Source organism: Camelus ferus, chromosome 10 (assembly GCF_009834535.1).
Source record: "Camelus ferus isolate YT-003-E chromosome 10, BCGSAC_Cfer_1.0, whole genome shotgun sequence".
In the NCBI taxonomy this organism is placed as follows: domain Eukaryota; kingdom Metazoa; phylum Chordata; class Mammalia; order Artiodactyla; family Camelidae; genus Camelus; species Camelus ferus.
Genome location: NC_045705.1, coordinates 57,196,175 through 57,221,431, shown reverse-complemented (window position 1 = coordinate 57,221,431; position 25,257 = coordinate 57,196,175). Strand labels below are relative to the sequence as shown.

The window sequence follows — 25,257 nt, the reverse complement described above, 5'->3', positions numbered from 1 at the left end:
AGCCAGCACAGAGTAAGTACCATATTACTTTGCCTTGAGCACTCTCCCTCAGCACTCTCCTGGTGAGCCCTGGCCTCAGAATCCTTTCAACACAGCCATCTAAGCATCTATTATCATTTGGCTGTCTCTGAGATAAAACAAATCTGCTATTCCTAGTCTAGTCCAGAACCCAAATCTACTGTTTACTACTCTAGGTTTTCCCTCACTACATTATGCTATTACTCACTTTACATGCCTTAAAAAAAACCAAAGATACATGGTGAGATAGCCAAGATTAAACTTCAGTCACACATGTCTCAATCTCTCAATAAGATCTTGACTTTAACCAAGAATCCGTAGAGAAGAAAATCCTTGGAAACAAGGGACATTTATCAAATGTCTACAGGGAGAGACCCACAGGAGAAAAACAAAAAACAAAACAGATCAAGATTACTACTTTGAAGAAGCAAGGGATGGGGACTTCCACAGCCTGCCTGGAAAGAGGAGATATGACAATAAATGGCCACTTCCTCCTTGATCTACCCACAGCATCTACTCCACTGTCATGTTATTTATCAGTCTTTCCCCATCCGTGCTAGTCTGTGAACTCCTTGAAGGCAGTTATCATACTTTCTCCATCTTAGTATGATCAAGCAAAGCACAGTGCCTGGTACACGGACAGTGTTTCATAAGTTTGATGAATTGATACATGAACACTGAGAAAACCAGGAAAGATGGGGAAAGAAGATATCGATGTAGATCAGAATAGTTCTATAAGCCAAGAGAGCCTTGGGGTAGAACCTTAAGGTACAGGTGGGATTTGGAAAACCACATAGGGAAAGGAAAGGTACTCTAGGCAGACAAGACAGCATGGACAAAGACCTGCCAGTCATCAGAAACACAGAACATAGTATGTTAGAGCCAGAAAGAGCTTTAGTCCAATAGTTCAATTCTTACAGGGATGCTGTAAACATTCAATAAAAAAGCACATACTACTAAGCAGAGGACCTGGCATATCACAAACACTCACTAAATTGTAGCTATTATTACCACTACTCAAAAATAATAACATCAAACACTTATTAAGTGCCTGCTTTATTCCAGGCACCAAGCTGAGTGAAGGGACTATGACGATGATGAGCAAGACAGAATTGGACTCTGCTCTCATGTAGCATGTCTGGTGGGGGAGACAGTTAAAATAATGCTTGGTAGGGATGGGCTGGAGGAAGTACTGGGGAGCCGAAGAAACATAAAGTAGGGTCACACAATCAGTGGGCAGTAATAGAAAGCTCCCTGATTTTCAAAGTGTGGCTTGAGACACCCAAGGGGTTCTGACCTTCAAGGACAAGTCTCCAAGTGAGATTTTGTTTGAATAAAGGGTTTCATGACTAAATAAATGTTTAAAACTGGCCAATCTAGTCCAATCTCCTCTCTTAACAAGAATAAAACAGGGCCCCCAAAACATAAATTATGCACTTAAGGCAATAACTTAAGTTAGTTGTAGGCTAGGATACTTGCTTTGAACTTGGGCTGGAAACTCCTCACTAATCTGCATGATATCACAACATTTTGGCAGATGAAGAAGTACTGAGAGTAGACACATCCGAAACTCACAGGCACTGGCCAGGGAGGCAGGTCCTGATTGGATGTTGAAGTGCTTTTTTACCTTAGATCCCAAGCCAGCTCTCTATGCCAAGATGATGCCTCCAATTCCTCTCACAGGTTGACCAGCTACCCCTTCAAGAAGAAACTCACAGGCTCCAGGAGTAGGTTGGCTTGTGAGCCTCCAACCTGATACCCATGCTTTATCATCCCTAACATCCTCAAGACCCCATGGTTTAGCAAATTGAAAGAACTTGGCCAGTCTTCACAGCCTGTTTAATACCTAGCCTGAGCTGGCTATACCCACCTACCATCTCCCTGACTGCCACTGGGCTTATCACTTCTCATGACCAGGGGCTCAGGAGAATTGAGTATTCAGTACGTTAAAGGACCTGTATAGAAAAAACAGTATTCCTTTAGTTAACCCCCACTTTGAACTTCACAGGAATGAAATGCTGCTTCACGTTTTGGAGATGAGACTTTTGTATATTAAGAAGGTGGTCGTTTACCTTGGTAAGATAAGTCTGGTGTGAAAAATAGAACCAAGGTGCTCAGTATAGCATGGGCTGAGTTCAGGATAGCAGAGGCAGACTTGGGTTGGAATCTGCACTCCCTCCTCACAAACTGTGGAATTCTCCTCACTTATAAAATGCGGTTAACGCCAACTAATTCACAGAGCTGCTGTTAGTAATGAGCTAATGTAGGTAAAAGGTCTTAAACAGGGACTGGTTTATGGTAAAGGCTCAATAAACAATAGCCTTTTCTACTGGTAGTTCTTTTCCTAAGCCCTCTTTTCTATCTACCTCTCAAAAACAGAGAAGCAGTAAGCAAAGCCTAAATTACCTTTACTACTAGAGAAAGTAATAATGAAAAAGACAAAAGAAGAGGAAAGGAACATGAATGAACTGATGGCTGCTATTCCAGACTACTGACCATCTTATGGGATCTGACATGGGAAAACACAGGTCCAATATCCTGAGGAACAAACCAGAGCAAGCACAATCTTCCCAAAGTGATCAAAAGAGCACCTACTGCATCTTAGCTAGGCTATCCATTACCCTTTTATAATCTGGGCTCCACCAGTCTCTCTACCAAGCAGAAAGTGGTACAGGAAGGCAACTCTGATGCCACGTGCAAATCATTGCGTCTTTGTAAATCCAACCTTTAATTTTTCAGCTGAAACCCATCTCCATCAAAAAGACTTCACTGACTCCTCCTAGCAGACTTGAGTGTTTCTTGTGCCCCACTAAATTTGTTACACAATTCCATGACAGCAATTATCCAGTACTGCAGTGGGCCATTTGCATGTCTCTTCTCTACACTGTAAATTGATAAAGATCCTGTCTTACTGATCTTTGAATTCCCAGTGCATAATACACAGCAGACACCAATAATTACAAATTAAAGGATGGATTTCACCTTCTCTTTCACTTGTTAAGACTGCTAAGAAACAGCTGGGAGACATTAGTGAAAACTTGCTCACAAGCTCATAAACTAAGGTCTGCCAAACCATAACCCTCTTTCTTTTTTTTTTTTTTTTTTTTTTGAGCCTGAAGGGATGACGGTTCCTACTTAGAGTTATTTTCTTAAACACACAAGGAAAAGGATAGAACTAGCTCATACAGAATTTTCAGACGACAGATTATATTCTTTCTTAGTAAATCAAACAAGAAATAGAAGTTTTCTGAGATGAATGCTAGTGGTTACATATAAAGCTGACCTCTAGGCCTAAGGCTCTGGCAGTATAATTACGCTACTAAAAGCTCTTAAGTTCTTAAAAAAAAAAACAAGGGAAGAAAAGCTAAGAAGGAAAAATAAAAAATGTCTAACATCAAAACTTTAAGTTCTTTTCTCCTCTGACATAACTTGTGCTCTTGAGGGGAGAGGGTATATAGCTCAGTGGTACAGTGTATGCTTAACAAGCACGAGGTCCTGGGTTCAATACCCATTACCTCCAGTAAAATAAAAAATAAACCTAATTATCTTCCCCCAAAACAAAACAAAACTTGTGCTCTTTATCCCAATAAATCCTGATATATATAACTGAAATTAGGCTCCCCTCAAAGGAGAGCCCATGACTAACAAACCACATAAAATAACTTCAATACAGTATTTACCTTTTTCAAGGCACTTTCAAGTGTATCTCACTGAACCACAGCCAACTGTAATCACAGAAACTTAAAGCTGAAAGGGGCCTTGGAAGTCATTTCCACAACCACCCCACCTCACCAACCGAGTGGTATCCAAACACTAGTCATTAGTGATTGAAAGGTATAGTTCTAAAATGCTTCTTTAAAAATCTCTCCTTGCTCTGGCCACTTGTCAATTTCTCAATCTCCTCCCCCCACCTTAATGATCCCAATCAGGTGAACCAAATCCTCCAAGTCATCCCACCACCAAACAACAGTCTTTGCTTCTCAAGTCCACTTCTACTCCCTTTCTCTGAGCCTCATCCTCAGACCCCAGCTATCCACCCCCAATACACAGCTAGGGCCTCGATGATTCTGATCCCTCAGAGATCCCACTGGTTTCATTCCCTATGATCAACCCCTTTCCTCCTATTCCTCCCTGTTGTCCGTATGCTGCCATGTGCAAGACCACAAGCACCCCTAGCTATGAATGTACCCTAGGCCTCAGAATCTTTTCCCTTTCCACTTCTCACCTTCTCTCTCTGCTTCTCAGCGCTGTCCCTTCATTCCCCTCAAACTCAATGTCTCCTTCCTCTTAGTGATTTCCTTCAAGGACCACTGGTAATTGAATACACCAGTTGTTAAATGCTTATTATGTAGCTAAAGGGGACATATACCCTCAAGAGCTCACCCTTAAAGAATTCCTAACTCTAGAAGAGAGAGATAGAGAATCACTTACCCATTAAGACTAATCTCCTCTGGGAAACCTAACCTTGCCCAAATTGCACTGGTCTGCTCTTCTCAGTGCCACCATTATATCTCTGATGCAATGACTAGTCTTCTTGTGTGTCTCCCCCCACCAGACTGTGAGCTCTTCGATGGGAGGGTCTCTTGTGTCCCTAGCACTTACCCCAAGACTCGGCACAAAGATGAAACTTAATGTTTGGTAAAGAAGATGGATGAATTCCAGTATACAATCGTTCATTCATCCATTCGTTCACTCGTTGACCAAAACTTTACCGAGCCCACATTATGTACAAAGTTCTAGAATGTAAAGAATTCTTACATAAAAATAACTCAAAGCTATAATACTAGTATATTAGCACTCTTCCCCGGCCCGCGTCCCCAACCCCCACTCCAAACCTAGAGTCCTCTCCCTCAGTGAAAACCCGGCTTTCCCTGGCAGAAGTCCACGCCCCTCCAATTCAGGCTACCTGGCAGCCCTTTAAGTCCTCCCTAGGACCCTCAGCTAATCATCCCAAATCTTAATACCCCCACTCCTCTGGCTTCTCTTCTTGCCCTCCATCTCTACCCTTGAGGTTATTGCAAGTCTTCTACCCTATGACCGCCTCCGAGTCCTCGAGTCCTGGAATCCAGGGAAGCTTTGATTTCCCTCTCCGCGCACCCGCCCCCCAGCTGGCTCCTTTCCTCTCAGGATCCCGTCTCTCCTAGGACCCCTACTCCTGATACCTCCCCTCCCCTCCCTTCAGTTTCAGGCTGAGTCTCTCCTCTCCTCGACTCTCAACTCTCACCTCATCCAGCTCCCGTTCCCCGGCAGCACCTGCTCCAACCTCCACCTCCACCACTGCCGCCATCTTCACAGCCCTCCCCCTCCCCCCAGACCCCGCGCGAGCCAGCTGCTTCCGCCGCTCAAGCGCTCCTAGCCAATCGGCGGCGCGGGCTCCGGCAGGAGGGGCGGGGCACCAAGACTGGCGGAGACCCGATGGGAACTAAGAGACCGTCCACCCGCTGCTCACGTAAAGGTCAAGGAGGGACAGATCCCGTGCGCTTCTAAGCTCCGGCGGGGGAGGGCTCCTGAAAAAAGAGAAATTGAGCTTGTATTAGTTTCAGTGCAAATATTTTACCAATTTTCCCCTTTGGAGTGCCAAAGGGAAGGGCCCCTAAATCGTCAACTTTTGCGACGCTCCCTCACTCTGGCCAACAGGACCGAAGCGTGGAGACGAGGGACTACATTTCCCAGAATGCATAGAAACTGACCCGGAAGTTTCAATTCTGCTCTTTAGAGAGGAGATTTGTAGTGAGTGCAACACACAGAAACCTCGCGAGTGTATTTTACTGCCTGTAGCACAAGCCTTCCTGCCTCGGTGGGAGTCATTTTCTAGAAGCAGTGGCTTCTTGAGGTCCGAGAACGAATTCCCGGGCTTCGGGAGGCGGAAGAGTGGTGCTTGGTTCAGAAGGCGGAGGTCAGAGGGCCGAATTGGCGGGAGAAAGGGCTTGTGGTCCACGATCTGAGGCAGCGGTGGCTCATCGAGGTCTATTATCCCGGGTGAGGGGCGTTGGGGGTTGGTGGGGAGTGGCTGAAAGGGAGGGAGGATGACCATCAAGGAAGTGGATAGAACAGCGCGTTCCAAGGAGTGGTGGAAGTAGCGGCGCGACTTAGGTTCCCGAAGCTGAGAGCTGAAGAGCCTTGCGGGACCTCCACGGCACCCTAACTGCTGCTTAGGCTCTCGCGCCTCAGGTTCCATTTCACACGTCTCCGTACTCTTTCCTACGGCCGCATTCTGTGGCACCAGCTCCTACCTTTACTACCTTTAACCCTGTCCTGTACACCTTATTCAGTATGCTGCACCCGAACTTACAGCTTCCTAACTCATTTCCAACACTTTATTATTTGTACATTGGGACCCGACACTTCGGAACCCTGTGGACCCTGCTCACACGCACCCTGGACGTCCCGGTTGCCTGGATAGGGCTAGGTGTCTTGTGGGCTCACAGAATATTAGAACGACAGTCAACTTTATTTGGGGCCAACAGGAAGTTACAGGGTGATATTTACAGCACCTACAGGCATCTCATTTATTTAAAATGGGAATTATATTTATTATGTAAAACCTTATACAAAGAATATTGTAAACACCATATACTCATAATCCCAAAATGACAATTGATGTGATTGCTTCCTCATTTTTAAAAAAGATAAAATGATACAGATAAAAGTTGAATTTATTTGTGTCTTTGACCCTCAGACTCATTAACCTTTCTTTGGCCCCAGAAGCAACTACTATGATTAACTCTGTATTCTCCCAGTCTGTTGAAAAAAAAATTATATGTGTCACGGACAATATAAGCATTGTTTCATTTTCTTTTTTAACTGAACATAAGTGCTGTTTTTATGTGTATAATTCTATAACTTATTCTTTAAATCTATTCTTGAGAGCTATCCATGTTTATATATATTTACATCTAATTTATTCCTTTTAACTGTTACTCCATTTTATGATATATAACATTTCATTTATCCATTCCTCAACTAATTAGAGTTTTATGCTTCTTGCTATAGGAAACATTAAATGTATCATTTCGTGCACATCTGAGTCCCTCTAGAGCTGTACTGTTTTAACAAGTTATGACACATGTGGCTATTCTTGAAATGCAGCTAGTTAAAATTAAGATGTGCTGGAAGTGTTTATGAGAGGGCCCATTTCCCCATATTACTGCTAATCCTTCATATTGTAGACTTTAAATTTTTTTCTAGCCTTAGAAGAGGTATTTGCAATTCCTTATTATTAGTAAGGCTGAGGACATTTTTATATGGGCTTTTGGTCTTTCAGATTTAATCTGATGTGAGTTACATGTTTGTGTCTTCTCTCCAGTTTACTATTGGACTGCTTGCCCTTACTGATTTGTAGTATTTAAAAATAACTCTGAATACTATCCAAGTTGTTGCAAATGTTGCAAATACCTTCTTTCCATCAGTCATTTGATTTTAACATTTGATTTTGTGTTAGCTGAAAGTATTTTTCATGTTTCCATCTTTAACCCATTTGAGTATAATTTTTTTTAATATGTTGTGAGGTAGGGATCTGCTTTTATTTTTCTTCACATTACAAACCAGTTTTCTGAATGCCATTTATTACTTCATCTTTTTCTGGCAAAGTCATGATTCTGCTCTATTTAACAGATTGTAAATTCCCATTTGTATGAGTCTGTTTCTGGAAACTATTTGCTTGTCTCTATAGACTATGTTTTAATTACAGCAACTTTGTACTTTTTTTCAAGGACTTGAACCCCACCTCTTTGATCTATCTTTTTAGAATTGTCTTAGCAATTTGTGGCCCTTTATTGGTTGATGAGTTTGTTGTGTTTGCCTGCCAGAAACTTCTGCTGAAATTCTGATTAGAATTTGGTTAACTTAATAAACTACTATTTTTTTATGCCTGCTGTTTCAGCACCTCTCTGAGGTGTGGGAGATGGTGAGCATGATAAAAATCCCTGTCTTCAAAGAGCTCACTACCTAGTTGGGAGACACACAGGGTAAATAAGTAATTGCCAAAAAATAAGAACAACAGTGTATGGAAGGACAGGGAGGTCGGAAAGTGCTTAAACTTTGGAAAACTACAAGCAATTTGATAGACGGTGGTAAAGATTGTATATGTCTTGAATTCACTGCTGTGTAACCTAGTACAGTGCCTGTTACATACTAGACACGCCCCCCCCCCAAATTAACTAAATTAAATATACAAGATCGACAGCTGCAGGGTCCCCAAGCCTAGAGTGTAGTTTTGGGACTGGCTACGTCAAACATCTGTGTGTTAGTGACGAGAAATGGTGGAGTTTTCCAGTCAAATCACAAATGTATACTAAGAGTTTCTCCAAGACATAGATCGTATCTTATTTATTTTTGTATCTCCAACATCTAGCTCAATGTTCAGTGAGTTTCTATAGTGGGAGTAATCAGTTCTAATTAGTCTGGAGGCCAAGAGGTGACTGGGACTCACTCTGCATTCTCTCATTGAAGCCTTTGCACCATCTTGAACGTAACCTGTGACCTTTAGGTGGCTTTCACTAAGAGTTCATTACTGCTGTCAAAGCAGTCTACCTCACTCTGAGCATTCCATGATGGCTGGCCCTCTGGAGCTTAATTTTTATGGTCATTCATTCAGCAGACTTTTGTTAATCTGGAACTGTATGTTTCTCCCTCTTACACTGGGGATATAGAAATAAATCAAACATGAAACCTGTCCTCCAAGAGCTTATAATTGGTCAAGGGATGAAAGATAGACGCAAATAATTGTAATACGGATTTGAGAGGATGGAGCTATCACCGTGAGCAGAGTGATGGTGACATTTGAGCATCAAAGATGCATTAGATTTGACAGTAGGAAAAGTAAAGAGCATTCCAGGCAGAAGCAATGGCATGAGCAAAGTCTTGGAGGTGGGAAACTTTATTTTTTTTTTGGCAGGAAGGAGGCAAGAAGACCATTATGGTCAGGAGTATATTAGGGCTCATGGACTCATTTTTAGGGACCAGGTGGGTAACAAACATGATTAAAACAGGATGTAAATATTTGGAGAGAGATCTCAGCTTAAGACATTCAGACAACTTTAAAACACCTCTGCCCGAGGAATTGTTGAAGCTAGGTGACAGATACATGAGAGGTCACTATACTAGTATATTTGTTTTTACATATATTTAAAATTTCTGTAAAAAGTTTAGTAAAAGACAAAGTACAAATACCCATATGAACTTTTAACATTAAATAAATAAAACAATGCTAGGTAAAACACATCCTCTGATGAAAGGAATAGTAGGAGATGAAGTAGGAAATGGAGAGATTTTTGTTGTAGATGCTTTGAGGGGCCAAGCTGAATTAATATTATCAGGTACCCACCATGTAGCAAGGGATTTGCATAGGTCAGCAAGCCACTGAAGATTTCTAGTAGAGGAGAACCTTGATGAAAAGTGAAGGAAGATTTATTTTACGAAAAGAAAAAAACCGTAATAGACTTGTGTCATATATTTAGTTGAACGTTTGTTATACGTCTTTATTATGTGCTAGGCTCTAGGGATATAAAGATGAATGATTAAAGGCGCAGTTCATGCCTTTGGGAGCTTACCTACATATAGTCCAACATCAACATGTTTATATATATACATACACATATATATTTTTTGGTACTTGCTTCTCTATTGCATTCCAGTTCTTTCACTTTTGTTGGAATCTCATCAGCTGGTCCAGATCTACTCCCTGATCACCACCCCACCAACCCCATCTGGTCATCAGAAACAGTGGTTGACTGATGCAGAAAACTTGTCTTACCAGAGAAACAGCCATGGCTCATTTATTTTTCTTTTGTTCTCCTTCAGGAGTGACATGAGGATTCTTTCCCTTCTGGGAGCTGACAAGACCAAAACATAGGCAGTTCCACAGTGGTGACAGAAGAACTCTCAGGAGAAAGCATTTTTGCCTTGGCCTTGGGACAGCTGCGAGGCCCACCATGGCTCCTGTGAAGATTAGCCATGTTGTGTCATTTTCCTCTCAGGTATATTAGTTAGCAGGCATGATTTTTTTTTTCTTGGTGACTGAAAAGTTTGGAAAAAAAGAAAAATAGGAGACTAGTCAGTACTTTAAAGAAACTCCCAATCCAATAAAAGAGACCTTGTCCATTATTTGGGAGGTCAGAGTCAAAGCGAGGAAACAGCTCTTGCTTTCAGGTTGCTCCCAGAGCAGTGCAGGATGCATTAAACAAGTGTTCCCAGGAATTAAAGGTAAGAAAGGCAACAGCCTCAGGATTCCACCTGGGGAGGAAGCTGGCAGGGAGCTGGCAATTCTCTAGGCCCCAGATCTGTACCAGGATCCCCAGAAGGGCAACTTAGTCACTCTGTCATTGAAAGCAAGCTGGGACACTCAAGGTCATCCCTGACCTGTGAGGATAACACCACCACCACCGAAGGTGGTCTTGGTCTTCTCCCTAAAAGGCCTCTTTCAGGAAATCTCTATTAGTACTAGATGCTGGGCCCTGGGCCCAGGACTGATCCCCTCCATCCCTTTGCTGTCATTTCTCTATCCATTTACCCCTTCCCCCTACTCTTCCCCTTCTGTTACCTTCATCTTTCTCAAGGGATGCCAGTGGTATTTTGGGCATGAGAAGTCTGCATTTTATGGCAATATCATATGTATGGTGGGATATTTAGCATCCATGGCTTCCAGACCCTAATGACAACACTACTTTCTGCTCATTAGGACAATCAAAAACATCCCCACACATTTCAGAAAGACCCTTAGAAAGTCTTTAGGAACTATTATATCGGCTCCTATTCTGAGTGAAATAAAATAAAAGTTATCCTAATCCTCCTTGCCTACATGATTAGCCTAAACTGTTTTCTTCATGGACTCAGACTTACAAAATGCTAGAGAATATTAGCTATCTTCTAATACTGTGGTTTTCAAACTGTACTATTTGGGACCCACTTTCAGAAATTGAAAGGAGGGGGGCATAAGAATGTCTCTGACCCCCCAACCTGTACTTAAACAGAGTTCTGTTTTTATCTCTAAAACCTCTTATTAATTAATAATAATAAATAATAAATTGGAAAGGTTAAAAACCATGAATTTAGTCTCCCTACCCGTTACTTATAGATGAAGAAATTTAGATCCAGAAAGAGAAAGTAGTTTGCTCAAGGCCTTTCCACCAAAAAAACACCTGATTTGGGGTTAGAACTGAGAATTTCTATCTCAGTTTCAGTACTGTTGTATTTGAACAGATCACTTTAATTTCTCACTATCACTTGTAAACTCAGAATAAAAATCTTTGACTTTCTTATCTCACAGAGTTACTTTGAAGATAAATAAATGTCCGTGGAAGCACTTTATAAATGAAAAGAAATACAGTCAACCCTCCATATCCATGGGTTCCACATCCCAAGATTCAACTAATTGTGGATCCAAAAATATTCCAGAAAGTCTCTGAAAGCAAAACTTGATTTTGCCACATGTCAGCAACTATTTACGTAGTGTTTACACTGTATTTACAACCATTTACATATAATTTACTTTGTATCAGGTATTGTAAGTAATCTAGAGATGATTTAAAGTATATGGGAGAAATTGGGAGTTTGACATTTGCAGGTACTAACTACTATATATAAAATAAATAAAACAAGTTTCTACCGTATAGCACAGGGAACTATATTCAATATTTTGTAGTAACGTGTAATGAAATAGAATGTGAAAAGGAACATATGTATATATGTGTATGACTGAAACATTATGCTGTACACCAGAAATTGACACAGCATTGTAAACTGACTATACATCAGTAGAAAAAAAGAGGAAAAAAGTATATGGGAGGATGTACATAGGCTATACATGAATACTACACCATTTTTACATAAAGGACTTGAGCATCATAGACTTGGGGAGCCAAGGAGGTCCTGAAGCCAATCCCCTGTGGATACCAAGGGATGACTCTAGTACAGTGTGGTGGTTAAGAGCCCTGAATTCTAAACACCTGGGAGTTCTGACTTTGGTTGGTTATTTGGTCTTGGAGCCTTAGGTGAGTTTCTGAACCTAAGCTTCAGTTTGCTGATCTCTTAACTAAGAACCCCCCGCCGTTGTTACGAGGATCAAATGAGGTAGTCTGGTAAATGAAGGAGAGGTAAACAGTGTCTATAAATCCCTTGGCACTGACAGCTGTGGACTACTGTCTAATGCCTTTTCTGCCATGTTAGGATCCTGGAATGGTTTGGGAGTGTAGGGAGCCCTCATTCATGGGGCATCTTTTCCCTCCTTGGGCTCAGTGAGGTTCCTGATTTTCTCCTTCTCTCTGACTCAGGATCCCAAATATCCAGTGGAGAACTTGCTGCACCCAGAGAGTCAGAGGGGACCTTGGCTCAGCTGCCCTCAGGACAAGAGCGGGCAACTAAAAGTTGAGCTGCAGCTGGAGAGGGCAGTGCCCATCGGCTACATCGACGTGGGTGAGTAAGTTCTCTGGAGCCTAGGAACCTCGGTGGGAGAGCACAGGAGGAATGTTACCCTCCAGATGCCACAGCAACACGTCTCAGTTCAGCTGGCAAGCAGCCTTCATAGAACAAGCCCCACCTGGTATGAAGGAGAGATGTGGCCCTTGCCCTGGGGGCAGATGTGTGGTGCTGGCGAACCTTAAGGGTTGCATTCACATAGAGTACAGCGTGAGTGCACTCCTAGAATTGCTCATCGTGCCTGCCTTGCTTTGATCTGACTGGCCTGGGTGAAGCCTTAGGACGTTAATGAGCATAATTATAAATGCCAACAAATGGAACCTCAAAATATCACTGTCAGGAGGATGCCAGGGGATAAACTGTGCAGGATCATCCAGGAAGGCACCACAGGAGTTTATTGGTTGGGAAGGTTGGCCTTAGAAGTCTCTGGAATAGAAAGCTGACAGAGACCACTGGTCTCAGCTCCATCAGGACAGAAAGATGTCAGGCTTCCTAGCAAGGATTTAAGAGAAACAGAGTTTAGCACTGCCCTCCAGAGCCAAAGAACAGCGGAGCAGTGAGTCTCTTGGGTAAGGGGACAGTTTCTGGCCAGAAGAAACAGTGCACCTTCATGTTGTCATTTAGTGGGCAGAGGTCTCGTCCCACTGCAGTTACTGGCTCACTGTGCTGCTTGACCTTTCTGCAGCTTCCAAATCGCTCTCGAATGGAGGAATGGTCTCCTCCCCCTGATACCTTGGTGTATAGTCCAGAGAGCCCCTGTCATCTCATCACCCTTAATTTTCTCTCAACCTTTTGTCCCCAGGTAACTGTGGCTGTGCTTTCCTGCAGATTGATGTAGGTCGTTCTTCCTGGTCCCTGGATAGACCTTTCGTCACCCTGCTGCCTGCAACCATGCTAATGTCCCTGGCTGATTCAAAGCAGGGGAAAAACCGCTCAGGGGTCCGCATGTTTAAAGATGGTGAGGAGGGGGTGGCAGAGGAAATAGCTCAGCGGTAGAATGCATGCTTAGCATGTACGAGGTCCTGGGTTCAATCCCCAGTACCTCCATTAAAAGAAAAAAAGAAATAAAGATGATGAGGAGGGCAAAAGAAGAAATGGTAGATAGACTGAAAGAGAGAGTGATTATGAGAGAGAGACGCAGGACCATAGAGGGCTATAAGAGCTGATAGGTGTGTATTGTCGGAGGGAGCCTTTGCAGGGGCTTCCTTATATCTATGGAGGGATAGGGCAGTTAATGAGTGAACCACTGTGTGGTATGTTTGTGTGTGAGTTCTCCGTGATGAGACTCCATGATAGCTGGGGGTATTTATGAGCTATGATTTATGTTTACACACAACATGTGATTCAGTGAAGCCAGATGTAGAACCCACATTTGTGACTGGTGTGCTTGTTTGTATATGTGTATATAAGTGTAAGTATGAGTTGGGAGTAGGATGAATGTTTAAGTGATGGAAGGCTAGGTGATGGTTATAGTTACGTAGCGTACGGTGTTTCCTGAGTCCTGTTCTGTGCAGATAGAAACATAAGACCTGATTCCTGGCCTCTAGGGACTTTCAGTCTAGTAAGGATTTGTCTGCATTTATATTGGAGGTGTACACACTGTTGTGAAGGAAGTGTGAGATGGGATACGAGGTGGGGGAGACGAGGTCCTATAGATCGTGCTGGGAATTGAAGGGGAGGAGGGTCTGAAGTATTGATGTGTGATCCTGTGGTTGTGTAGGTGTGCAGTGTTGTGAGGGAGGTTGAGGTCTCTTGGTCCAGGAAGGGTAGATGTAGCTCAGCTTGTCTTTGGGCAAGTGTTCACTCCAGGCTCCAACACTACAGATACCCCTGTTAAAATGAGACACTGATAAGTTCTCTGGAGAGGTAGAGACTAAGGATGTACTCACGCTGGGAACAGTGTGGAACCATGACAGAGAAGCAAGGCACGGGGTCTGAGAGGGCCCTGACTGGCACTGCCAAGCCCTGAGCACCAGGGCCTGAGGGGAGGAATAACCTGCATTCTTCTTGTGTTGGAATTTATATAGTCCCAGTCACTTCTTTCCCCTCCTCAGTAGTGACCTTCTCTTTCTGTCTCCCTCCCATTCATGCATTTCCTTTCCCTTCATTTTCTTTCTCTTGAGATGATTTCCTGGCTCCAGCCTCAGGTGAGTCATGGGATCGACTTCGCCTGACCTGCTCCCAGCCCTTCACCCGTCATCAGTCCTTTGGCCTGGCCTTCCTAAGGGTGTGTTCCTCTCTGGACTCCTCAGATGACCCTGTCGTGGGTCCCTCAGCCCCAGAGAGCTCTGGGCTGAGACAGGTATGTACCCTGGTGGAGCAAGCTATTACATTTTCCCACCCTTTTCAGTTTCTTGTAAGGAAGCTGGTGCTTAATTGAGGGACACACACACACACACGTACACACACGTTCAAATACAGACATAACTGGGCTTTCTGTCCCTCCTTACTGGTAGGCATGAACCCGTGTCATTCCCTCTCACATGCAGAAGATTCAAGTGAGTGAGCCTCCAGTACAGTGTACACAAAGCTGTTGGACCATTTGGTAGCCATAATGAAGTTCTTTTGGGATTCAGACTTAATCTCATACTTTATTTCTAAGATCGTGGGAGCTATAGCTTTCATCAGACTTTTCCTTCCAGCACCTGGAAGCCCCAGGGCTCAGTTACAGACCCTCTGTCATTGTCATTCCCTGACCCACCTGTAGCAAAGCTGGATACATTCTTGAATAAGTACTCTGCAATTTCACGTGTCCCCCTTTCTCTCCCTGTGCAATACACAGACCCTCCTGAGAGAAGATGTGTAGGTTTCTGGCTGTGGATAGGTATCTGGTCAATTGACCTCCCCTTTTTTCAGCCAGTTTTCTGGTTATTTTTTCTTCCTAAGCCTATTTTGACTCCTCCTGCATTCTTGTCACTGGTGTCTCCATTTATTTTTCCAAGGCAGTATTCTCCCCCCGTAATTGACTCAAACAAATGTCAAGACGTAATCACACAAAGCTAAAGTCATAGAATTCTAGAGATGAAGAAATACTTAGAGATCATCAAGCCCCAGTCACCTCATTTCCTGTCTCACATAGAGAAACATACATTTTAATTCACACAGTAAGTCAGGACAGAGCAGGGACCAGAAGTCAGGTCTCCTGCTATTACCACAGTGCTTCCTATGCACACAGTGCATTTTTAAGAAGCTTCAAACATCTGACATAACTAAAAGAACTTGAGTTACCAGGAGTGAACCTCAAAGGTGTGACTTGTGTGGAGATTACTGTGAAAAATAAAAGACCAGGCTTCGGGAAGAGAAATGGATTTAGAGCAGACCGTTCTGTAGCACCATCTTGGGAGAGACCAGAGCACTGAGACGAAGTAAAGCTCAGTCTGAGATTTACTCTTCCATCGTGGGAAGGGCTGACAATGCAAAAGGACCAGTGGCAGCAGTTCATTGCGCTCTGCCAAGTCCCCATGTTGTCCCTGTGTGTTCCAGAGCCCTGTGGCCCCAGCTCTCCAATAAAATAGGACACTCTGTATGATTAGAGGCCTGTTTGTCTTGTTTTATAAGACGTTCCTGGCAGCTAGGACAGCTCCTCGAACAAAGTAGGCTTTTTAGTATATATGTTCATTATATAAATGACCTTTCAGAGCAGAGTGGTAGATAAGGTCATTATAAAATTTATTATCCAAACTGAGATAACTTTGAGAGCAAAAAAGACTGCTATTAATAATTACACTGAGCCAAATGACATAAGGCAGGATGTCCCAGGCAAACTAGGAAGTTTGGTCTCCTTAATTATAGGCTAAGTAACGGCTTCCTAGAGTCTTTTCCATTCTCACCATATAAATTACCCTGCACCTTGAGGACCATGGTGGGATTGAGGCAGAAGGGAGTCAGCAACTCCAGAGCCATAATGTCAGAAAGGCACTGACCATCAAGAGCAGAGTGAAACTTACTTACAACAGCCAAGACATGGAAACAACCTCAATGTCCACCAACAGATGACTAGATAAAGAGGATGTGGTATATTTATACAATTGAATATTACTCAGCCATAAAACAGAATGAAATAATGTCATTTGCAGCAACACAGATGGACACAGAGATTGTCATACTAAGTGAAGTAAGCCAAAATGAGAAAGACAAGTACTATGTAATGTCACTTACATGTGGCATCTTTAAGGAAAAAAAAGGACACAAGTGAACTTATTTACCAAACAGAAATAGACTCACAGACATGGAAAACAAACTTACAGTTACCAGGGGGGAAAGAGGGTGGAGAGGGATAAAGTCAAGAGTTCAGAATCTGCAGATACTAACTACTATATGTAAAATGGATAAACAACAAGGTCCTACTGTATAGCACGGGGAACTATATTCAGTGTCTTACAGTAACCTATAATGAAAAAGAATATGAAAAGGAATATATATATATATACACACACACACACACACACACATATATATGTATATATAGACAACTGAATCACTATGCTGTACATCAGAAACTAATCCAACATTGTAAATTGACTATATTTCAACAATCAATCAATAAATAAAAGATTAGCTTTAATTTCAAACATAAAGACACGTTTGATGGCCAAAAGAAAAAAGAGCAGAGTGAAACTGATTGCAGGTATCTCAGTGAAACCACAGGGAAAGGAGATCCTAAAACATTTCTACAAGAGAGGGTTCATCAAGCAATGAAGCTTGATTTTATAATTTAATATGTCTACAGTGCCACACATTTTTTCCTAATGTGTCATTCTAATGGTATATTATAGTAAAAGCAAAACTTAAGGGCTTATAACCCTGTGAGATAAGATCTTTTATGATCATCAATTTTCCAGTCAGGAAACAGAAACACAGAGAAATGTACTGGATGTCCCAGGTCACACTGCCAAATAAGTCTTGGAGTGGATTTGAACCCAGGCCATCTGACTCCCTTTAGCCTGTGCTTGGAAGCTCAATTCCTAATGCTTAATCTCATTTACAGTTAAGGTTAAATAAACCATCTCTACACATTCATCTAGTTCCACTTTCCAGTAGTATTCACTCTGAAATTTATGAGACTAGGGAAAGGAAAAAATTAAAACCCTGGAAAATTGAATAAAACATTTCAAAATTAAATTAACATTTCAAAAGGTCCAAAATGAGATTCTAATGTCAATTAGAAAATACTAAACAGTGAATGTGAGTTAAAAATACTACTTGTCAAACTTGCAGAATGAGAAAAAGTCATGTTTTATTAAGAAAGACATTTACCTTAAAAGGAATCTGGGATAGAAGCAGCCCAGCTGAAAAGTAAAGGAAAAAACTGTTAAGTTTTTAAATTCAAGGGAAAAAAAGGAAACTTGGAAAAATAAAAAAGGAAACAGCCACAAACTGACACAGATTAATTGAATTTTGACAAAGGATTAAGAACTGTAGCATACCCCAAAATAAAACCTATGTAGAAATGATCTAGTGCATGATAATTGATCACAGACATTTCTGTAGTTAGATGTAGAGAGGTTTATAAAATACCTGTGATAAAGTGGCAGATTCTAGAAAGAGACATGAGATGTCTATACACATCTTTTTACAGATGGCTGGAAATGGTGGCTAAAATTGGTTTTTAGCTGCAAGTGAATGAAATCACAAAACAAATCCTACTGAATTTAAACAATATTATTAAACTATTTAAAAGAGAAAAATGACTAAAATGTCTCCAAGTAGTTCAAAATAGAACTTTTTAAATATAAAGAAATGCATATGTGGGTATAATTTGTCTCTCATATAGGTGTATAGAGATGAGTATTGTGAATTTTGTACTGACATGAATCAATTTTATATCTGTACCAATTTTTAAAAATATAGGTGTACATATGCTTCGAAAAATTTGCACATGATATCAGTTCCATAGCCCTGTTTTTCCCAATAGCATGTATTCTTTTATCCCTGGGTCTTCCAGGATCATGACAAAACCCTTAGCACTGGGGAAGTAAGTATACAGACTTACCGAATCTCACATCTTAGAGCTGGAGGAGTGTGCGCACACAAGCAAAGGTACCATGGACAAGTTATAGCAGATAACACTCATTAACTAAGCTGAAGCCTTGGGGTTTGGAAGGATCCCCGGCACTAGATGGCAGTGTCCCCTGGTGGTGAATGTCTGTATTTCCCATTTCTCCATTTTCTTCTCCTCAGGGCTCTTCTGATGCTCAGGAGTCTGGTCCCAGCCCCTGGCTGGCTAATCCTTCCATCCGGAGGACATTCTTCCCAGAACCCCAAACGTATGTAGCTGCCAGGATGGAGGTCTCTTGGCCACTTCTCCGTTCTTTCTCCTGGGAGAGAAAGGCTACCAAGTCACTCACAGACACACAGACCCTGCCTGGGTTCCCCTAATTAATCACACACTCTAGGCGGAGGGAAGTAGCTCAGTGGTAGAGCACGTGCTTAGCATACACAAGGTCCTGGATTCAACCCCTAGTACCTTCACTGAAAAATAAGATAAAATAAAAAATCACACACTAGACCTAACCCCATCTGTATATCAACTGGCTTTCTTGGTTAGATGCCACCAACCTGGGTGAGCAGAATGGAGTCTCTGTTCTGTGTGAAGACAAGTCCCCTCTGTTTCCCTGCAGGAGCACCAAGGACATTTCAGAGCTCAGGAATATCCTAAAGCAGCTGCAGCCAGGGACATTGGGGCGTTCAGCCTGCATGGTGCTTTCAGCTGCCTGCAAGGCTCCTTTAGCCCATGCAGCAAGCCCAAAAAACAACCATGCAGAATCAGGTGCCAGTCATCAGGAGAGCTACAGGTGAGCCCCCATGACCTTACTTTCCCCAGCATCCTCCTTCCTCCCTGAATCCACCACTGCTTATGATGATGACTCACAAATAGGACTTCATGTGGGAGAAAAGACAATTGGCAGTGTCTTGTTACCAGAAGCAAAATCAAATATTGTACAGTAACTGAAAGAGCCCTGGCCTAGGAACCAAGAGTCTGTATTTATTTGGGCCTTGAATCCCTCATTTCAAAGTGAAGGAATTAAACCAGATAGTATTTACGCCTCTTGCATTATTCATGTTCTCTGATCATCTTGGAAGGACAATTAAGTCAGGGTGGTGGCATGTGGAGCTTATTGGAGGAATAAAGTAAGGGAATGGTGTGGTTTCATCACAGAAGAAGAAAGGATTAAATATTTTGGAGTTTCTACTTTGCACCAGACATTGATAGGCACTTTTACTAACTTTATCTATTTAATGTTCGCAACAAACTCATTTGATAAAAGAATCTGAGGTTCAGAGAGGCTACATATTCTGAGTCACACAGCTAATAAGTGGCAGAGCCAGGATTTGAACCCTAGAGCTCTGGTTCCTTTCACTATTCCAGATAGCGAGAGAAAGAAAACAAGGAGTGTTCTCATTGAAAAACCTTGGTTTTACTCATTGCTTCATGGGGGAAATTTTTAAAAAGAAAGTTGTTTGTCTGTCATTTCAAGACTGAACAAATTAGTGAAATCATGAGTGTATTATTTTATTGCAGAAATAGGGTAAGTTGGGTATCTATTCTTGCACAACAAATTAGCCCAAAACTTAGTGGTTTGAAACATTGTTTCTCATGGTTTGGAATTCAGGTGTTACTTAACTGGCTCTGGATCTGTCATAGACTGCAGACACCTTAAGGCTCAACGGGTAAGGATCTGCTCCCAAGCCCACTCATGTGGTTGTTGGCAGGATTCAGTTCCTTATGAGCTGTTGGGTTGAGGCGTCCCTCACTTCCTTTGCCATGAGAGCCTCTCCATGGAGCATCTTACTAAGTGGCAGCTTGCTTCATCAGAGTGAGCCAGCTAGAGGGCAAGAGGGAGGGAGAATTAGCAAGAAAGAAGTCAGTCTTTTTAACTGAATCACAGAAGTGACATCCCATCACTTTTGCCATATTCTGTTCATTAGAAGCAGATTACTAAGTCCTGCGTGTACTTGAGGGGAGGCATGAGTATCAGGAGGCAGGAACCAATGGGAGTCATTTCAGAAACTACCTAACACATAAGGAAGGATGTAGGTTATTGTTTGTTTGTTTGTTTTATTGCTATCATTTTAAAAGATAGAGAATGGGGAGTGAACAAATCTTTCAGGGGCACCTTAAGGTGCTGGAGCTATGAAAGCACTTTGAAATATATTAAATGCTATATAGATTGCTCCCTAAGTTCTGAATAGCTAAACAGATGGTTGTTGCTGGCTTTTGTTACCATACATTTGACAGGTATTAATCGCACACCTCTATGTGTGAGGCTCTGTGCTAGGTGCCGGGGATACCACAGTAAATAAAACGCTCCTACCCTATGGAGAGACATGTCCATGTCAGACAAGGAAATCTAAAACTTAAAACTATGATAAGGCAAAGCATAATAGGATGACCAGATTTGGATTAGAGAATCCAGTGGGGAGTGCCTCACAGAAATTAGCATTTCATCAAGGACTTGAAGAAAGAATTAATCAGGGAAAGAGGATAGAAAGAATATTCTCAAAAGAAGAAACATCATATGTGAAGGCCCTTTTGCTAATGAGCTAGATCTAATGAGCATTTCTAACACAGAGTCCAAACCAAAGGAGCAAAAGTCAAAGAATGATGACGGCAGGACAAAGAAACGGAAAGTGCAAGCCCAGGGGTAAGTAGGTCAACAGGAAAGACCCAGATCACCTCCCCAAACCTTGCTGCCCTTCTGCATCTGTCCTTCCCCAACTCGTGTTTCATTTAGGCCAAAGAGCACCCTGGTATCTGGGTCTTGATCTCATGGTCAGGATCTCGAGTGTAGCAGAGAAAAGATGTTCTTACCTACATGGTGTCAGGCTTGGAGCTAGGCAAGGAGATGGCCATGTATTGAACCAGAATCTGCAGATGAGTACACTGTATCTCGAGGATGTCATTAAAATTTAAATCTTTTTCTACTTCAAAGGACACCATCAAGAAAATAAAAAGAAAACGCATAGAATATGAGAGAAAACATTTGCATATCATATATTCATTAAGGGACTTGTATCTAGAATATATAAGGTACTCTTACAACTCAACAATAAAAAGATAATGTAAAGTTTTAAATGGACAAAGCATCTAAACAGACTTTTCTCCAAAGAAGATATACAAATGGCCAATAAGCACATGAAAAGATGTTCCACTTCATTAGCCATCTGAGAAATGCAAATCCAAATCACAGTGATTACCTCACACCCACCGGGATGATTGTAATCAAAAAAACAGTAACAAGTGTTGGCAAAGATGGAGAAATTGGGACTCTCATACATTGCTGCTGGGAATGTAAAATGGTGCAGCCATCTTGGGAAACAGTTTGGCAGTTCCTCAAAAAGCTAAACACAGTGTTACCATTATAACCGAGCAATTCTACTCCTAGGAGTATACCCCAAAGAACTGATAACAGATCTTCACACAAAAAAGTATAGACAGATGCTCACAGCAGCATGGTTCATAATAGCCAAAAAGCAGAAACAACCCAAATGTCCATCAACTGATGAGTAAACAAAATATGTTTGTACCTGTGGTGGAATATTATTTGGCCATGAAAAAGAATGAAATACTGATGCTACAACATAGATGAACCTTGAAAATATGCTAAGTGAAAAAAGTCAGTCACAAAATACCATATATTATATAATTCCAGAGTAGACAAATCCACATAGACAGAAAGTGGATAAGTGGTTGACAAAATATGTGGGGATAAAGGATTGGGGAGTGACTATGAAAGGATTCAGGGTTTCTTTTTAGGGTGATAAAAATGTTCTGGAATTATTAGATAGTTGTGGTGGTTACACAAACTTGTGAATATCCTAAAACTAGTGAATATGCTGTATATAAAATAGATAAACAGTAAGATCTAGGGGGAGGGAATAGCTCTAGTGGTAGAGTACATGCTTAACATGCACAAGGTCCTAGGTTCAATCCCTAGTACCTCCTCTAAAAATAAACAAACAAACAAACAAGCTTAATCCCCCCTCCAAAAAATAAATCAAGAAAAAAGGCAAGGTCCCAGTGTATAACACAGGGAACTATATGCAATATCTTATAATAGCCTAAAATGAAAAAGGATATGAAAAGGAATACATATGTATGTAATATATGTATAGCTGAATCACTATGCTGTACACCAGAAATTAACACAACATTATAAACCAACTATACTTCAATTTAAAAATAAAACTAAAATTAAATAAAATCAGTGGATAATGTATTATAAGGGATACATTTTATGGGGTATGCATTATATCTCAATTTTAGAAAATAATAAAAAACCTGAAGGCAGTGGTAGAAGCTCTGTTCTCAGATGTTCTTCCCTCCAGTCTGACACATCAAGTGGGCAAATCAGGACCCCAACCCAGGGCTTCTGGCTTCACATCAACTAGTTTACATTCTTCTCACCCTGGTTTGAGGCTCCTTCAGCCCTTAATGGCCTCTTGCTAACAGTTGGTCTTTACTCTTTCTCACAGGCCTGTTTCCAACTCAAAGTCTCGACCAAACCAGAGGAGGCTAGCAAAGGCAGGGCAAAGAGAACATAGCCAACCCCAGGCCCAGAGCAGTGGTGTCCCAGAGAGTGGACAGTGCCCCATTTGTGCAGGTAAGCTGCCCGAGTGCAGGGTTTGTTCGGGGAGTACTAGGCAGCCCTTGAGGGAGGAATGGGAGAGGTGGGAATGCTGCCAGGAAACACGTGAACTGGGACACCTGGCCTCTGTCATCTGCAGTTACATACAAGTCTGTACTGAGCACCTCCTCACGTTGTGTTGGCCAAGCTGAGGAAAGGACATGGGTCCTGTCCTCATGTCAGGAGAGACATGAAGCAAAACAAAATAAAACACTAGCATAGAGGGTGTTGAATACCCTTCATAACTTCTTCCTCCATGTTCACATTCTGCTTCCTCTCCAAGTCTCTGTTCAAATGGTGCTGATTGCCAAGTCTTCTCTGCTTTTCTCAGATAGTCTCTCCCAGCCGATCTCCTGCAGTGTTCTCTGATTCCCTTGGGCTTAGCACTTGTCACCTTCTGCTTTGTGTCACGGTCATTTGTAGTCATATCTTATCTTTACCCCTAGACACTGCAGTTGGTAAGGACAGGCCTGGAATGATGTCCCTCAGCTTCCTAGCACAGTGTTGGGCACATAGTAGACACTCAATGAATGTTTGGTGGATTCATGACTGGATAGTATCTCTCAGGTGTAAAATAGTCAACCATAGTAAGCTTCCTACCAAAACAGCTGCATTTTGACAGCAGACATTCCCTCAGGTTGCTTGGGGTGGCCTCCTTCCTTACCTTCTTCTCTCCCCATCAGGCTCCTTCAGCATTGAGATGCTTCCCCAGCACGCTGCCACCTGCGGAGAGACCTCCTCACCTTCCCCCACCTCTCCCTTCTCGTCACCATCTTCATCACCAGCTGTGCTGTGGGTGTCCTCCCCGGAGAGCTCACCACCCATTTCCTGGGTCCAGTGCCCTATCTGCCAGTTGCCATTCCCAGCAGGAGAAATAGAAGAACATGCCAGCATGTGTGGAGAGGTCCCTCAGGCATGAGCCCTGAGGTCCTGTGGTTTTGGACATACTCGTACCACCACCACAGAGGCTGCCCTCTGTGACTGAAACCAGGGAATAGATCTCTTGACAGCTGAGAAGGGCTGATAAAGCCAAGCCGCCCTCTCCTCCCCTCTACTCATTCCCTTAGGATGCTCCCGAAGAGTACCTCTGGGTCCAGCCTGCTCCCTGCTCCCAGTTGTCAAGACTTCTGTCACTATGGCACCCTGCTCTCCCATGGGCAGCTCCATCTCTTTCTTCTTTGAACTGCCAGGGTCGAATTGGTGATCTCTCTAGGGCTTTGGGACACAGTCCAGAATGTTTTCCCCTTAGTGAGTGGTGTGTACTTGTGCCCATTTTCCTGAGATGAAAATTGAGGCCCAGGGAAAAGAAAAGCACTGCCTGACAGATAAGATCCTGTGGTGTCCTGGGAAGGTGAGAGTGATTTTTGAGTATGAGACTGACCTCCAGCCTCCCAGGAACTTAACTCCCAGTGTCCTTTAGGTGTTCCCTCCCTAGGATGATCAGTTAATGGTGCTGACATTAAACAAGTTATTTATCTTGGGCCCAGAGTTAACCCTCAGTAACAGAAGGAAAAATAAAAACCTGTCCTGCTCACAGAGTTTATGGGAATCAGAGGGGCTAATGACTAAGGAATGATTCTCAACCTGGCTGTGGAACCTTGGGCAAGTCCCCGTCCCCATCAGTACAGTGAGGCGGTTGGACCGGAGAGTCTCTAAGATCCCTTCCACCTATGTTCTAAACTGTATACCCACCTACTTTGAGCAACTATGTCCTCTCTCTTTCCCAGAAGATTTCATCGTGTGGCACTAACACCAGTTCCCCTGGTCTCCAGGGTACAGGGCAGAGGGGGAGCAGCTGGTCCTGGCAAAGGGAGGGCCCAGGGCGGGGTTTTGAAGGGGCAGGAGAGAGGAAGCTGGGCACAGTCAGGGGAGCTGACGGGGCAGGTGTTGCATCCCTCCATCTCTGCCAGCATCAGTTGGCGCAGCCATGGACCCCCTCACGGTAAGAGGCCTTCAGCTCCCCTGCCTTCCCCTATCCTGGTCTCATTTCTGGCTGTGATTAAAACAACAGATTAACCCAGAGGGATGGCAGGGACATCCTGGCTGCCATGCAGGAAGTGGACATGAATGTGAGGGTGGGAGAAGAGCCCTTGGAGGCCTGGGCCTAGAAGAAAAGCCGTGAGGGTGGGCTGGGCCCGGTGGAGGAGAAGGACAAGGCAGCACCGAGAGGGAGAAGTGCCGCCCAAAGCAGGAGAGG

The 25,257-nt window shown here is 42.8% G+C and overlaps 2 protein-coding genes and 1 long non-coding RNA gene across 9 annotated transcripts in view; 1 reads left to right on the top strand and 2 right to left on the bottom strand.

The window, feature by feature from the left end:
- RNF121 (ring finger protein 121) overlaps positions 1 to 5,352 on the bottom strand; it is a 65,309-nt gene extending 59,957 nt beyond the window's left edge. The window contains exon 1 of one of the 2 annotated variants that reach the window (XM_006181636.3): positions 5,243 to 5,352. In XM_006181636.3, coding sequence (XP_006181698.1) covers positions 5,243 to 5,305 — 63 coding nt within the window. In that variant the 5' untranslated portion in view covers positions 5,306 to 5,352. The remainder of the gene's footprint in view (positions 1 to 5,242) is intronic. The other variant, XM_032489256.1, reaches the window with a different exon arrangement.
- Positions 5,353 to 9,863: 4,511 nt separating this feature from the next.
- Positions 9,864 to 25,257, top strand: part of LOC102512119 (short transient receptor potential channel 2) — a 33,455-nt gene continuing 18,061 nt past the window's right edge. The window contains exons 1-10 of one of the 6 annotated variants that reach the window (XR_004323341.1): positions 9,864 to 9,995; positions 12,288 to 12,429; positions 13,235 to 13,390; positions 14,556 to 14,734; positions 18,613 to 18,698; positions 19,053 to 19,226; positions 20,046 to 20,103; positions 21,005 to 21,077; positions 22,909 to 23,036; positions 23,744 to 23,879. Coding sequence is in view for 3 of the 6 variants with exons in the window: in XM_032489262.1 (XP_032345153.1) it covers positions 9,951 to 9,995; positions 12,288 to 12,429; positions 13,235 to 13,390; positions 14,556 to 14,734; positions 18,613 to 18,698; positions 19,053 to 19,220; positions 21,000 to 21,077; positions 22,909 to 23,036; positions 23,744 to 23,852; positions 24,788 to 24,833 (1,137 nt within the window). In the remaining 3 variants the exon portion in view is untranslated. Of the gene's footprint in view, positions 9,996 to 12,287; positions 12,430 to 13,234; positions 13,391 to 14,555; positions 14,735 to 18,612; positions 18,699 to 19,052; positions 19,227 to 20,045; positions 20,104 to 20,999; positions 21,078 to 22,908; positions 23,037 to 23,743; positions 23,880 to 24,787; positions 24,834 to 25,257 lie in introns of those variants that run through there. The other 5 variants (XM_032489262.1, XR_004323342.1, XR_004323343.1 and 2 more) reach the window with 5 other exon arrangements.
- LOC116666468 lies at positions 9,910 to 18,606 on the bottom strand. Its single transcript, XR_004323347.1, has 3 exons — positions 18,425 to 18,606; positions 17,689 to 17,720; positions 9,910 to 10,035 (listed from the first exon to the last, which is right to left on the bottom strand). It is a non-coding gene; the product is annotated as an uncharacterized LOC116666468 (long non-coding RNA).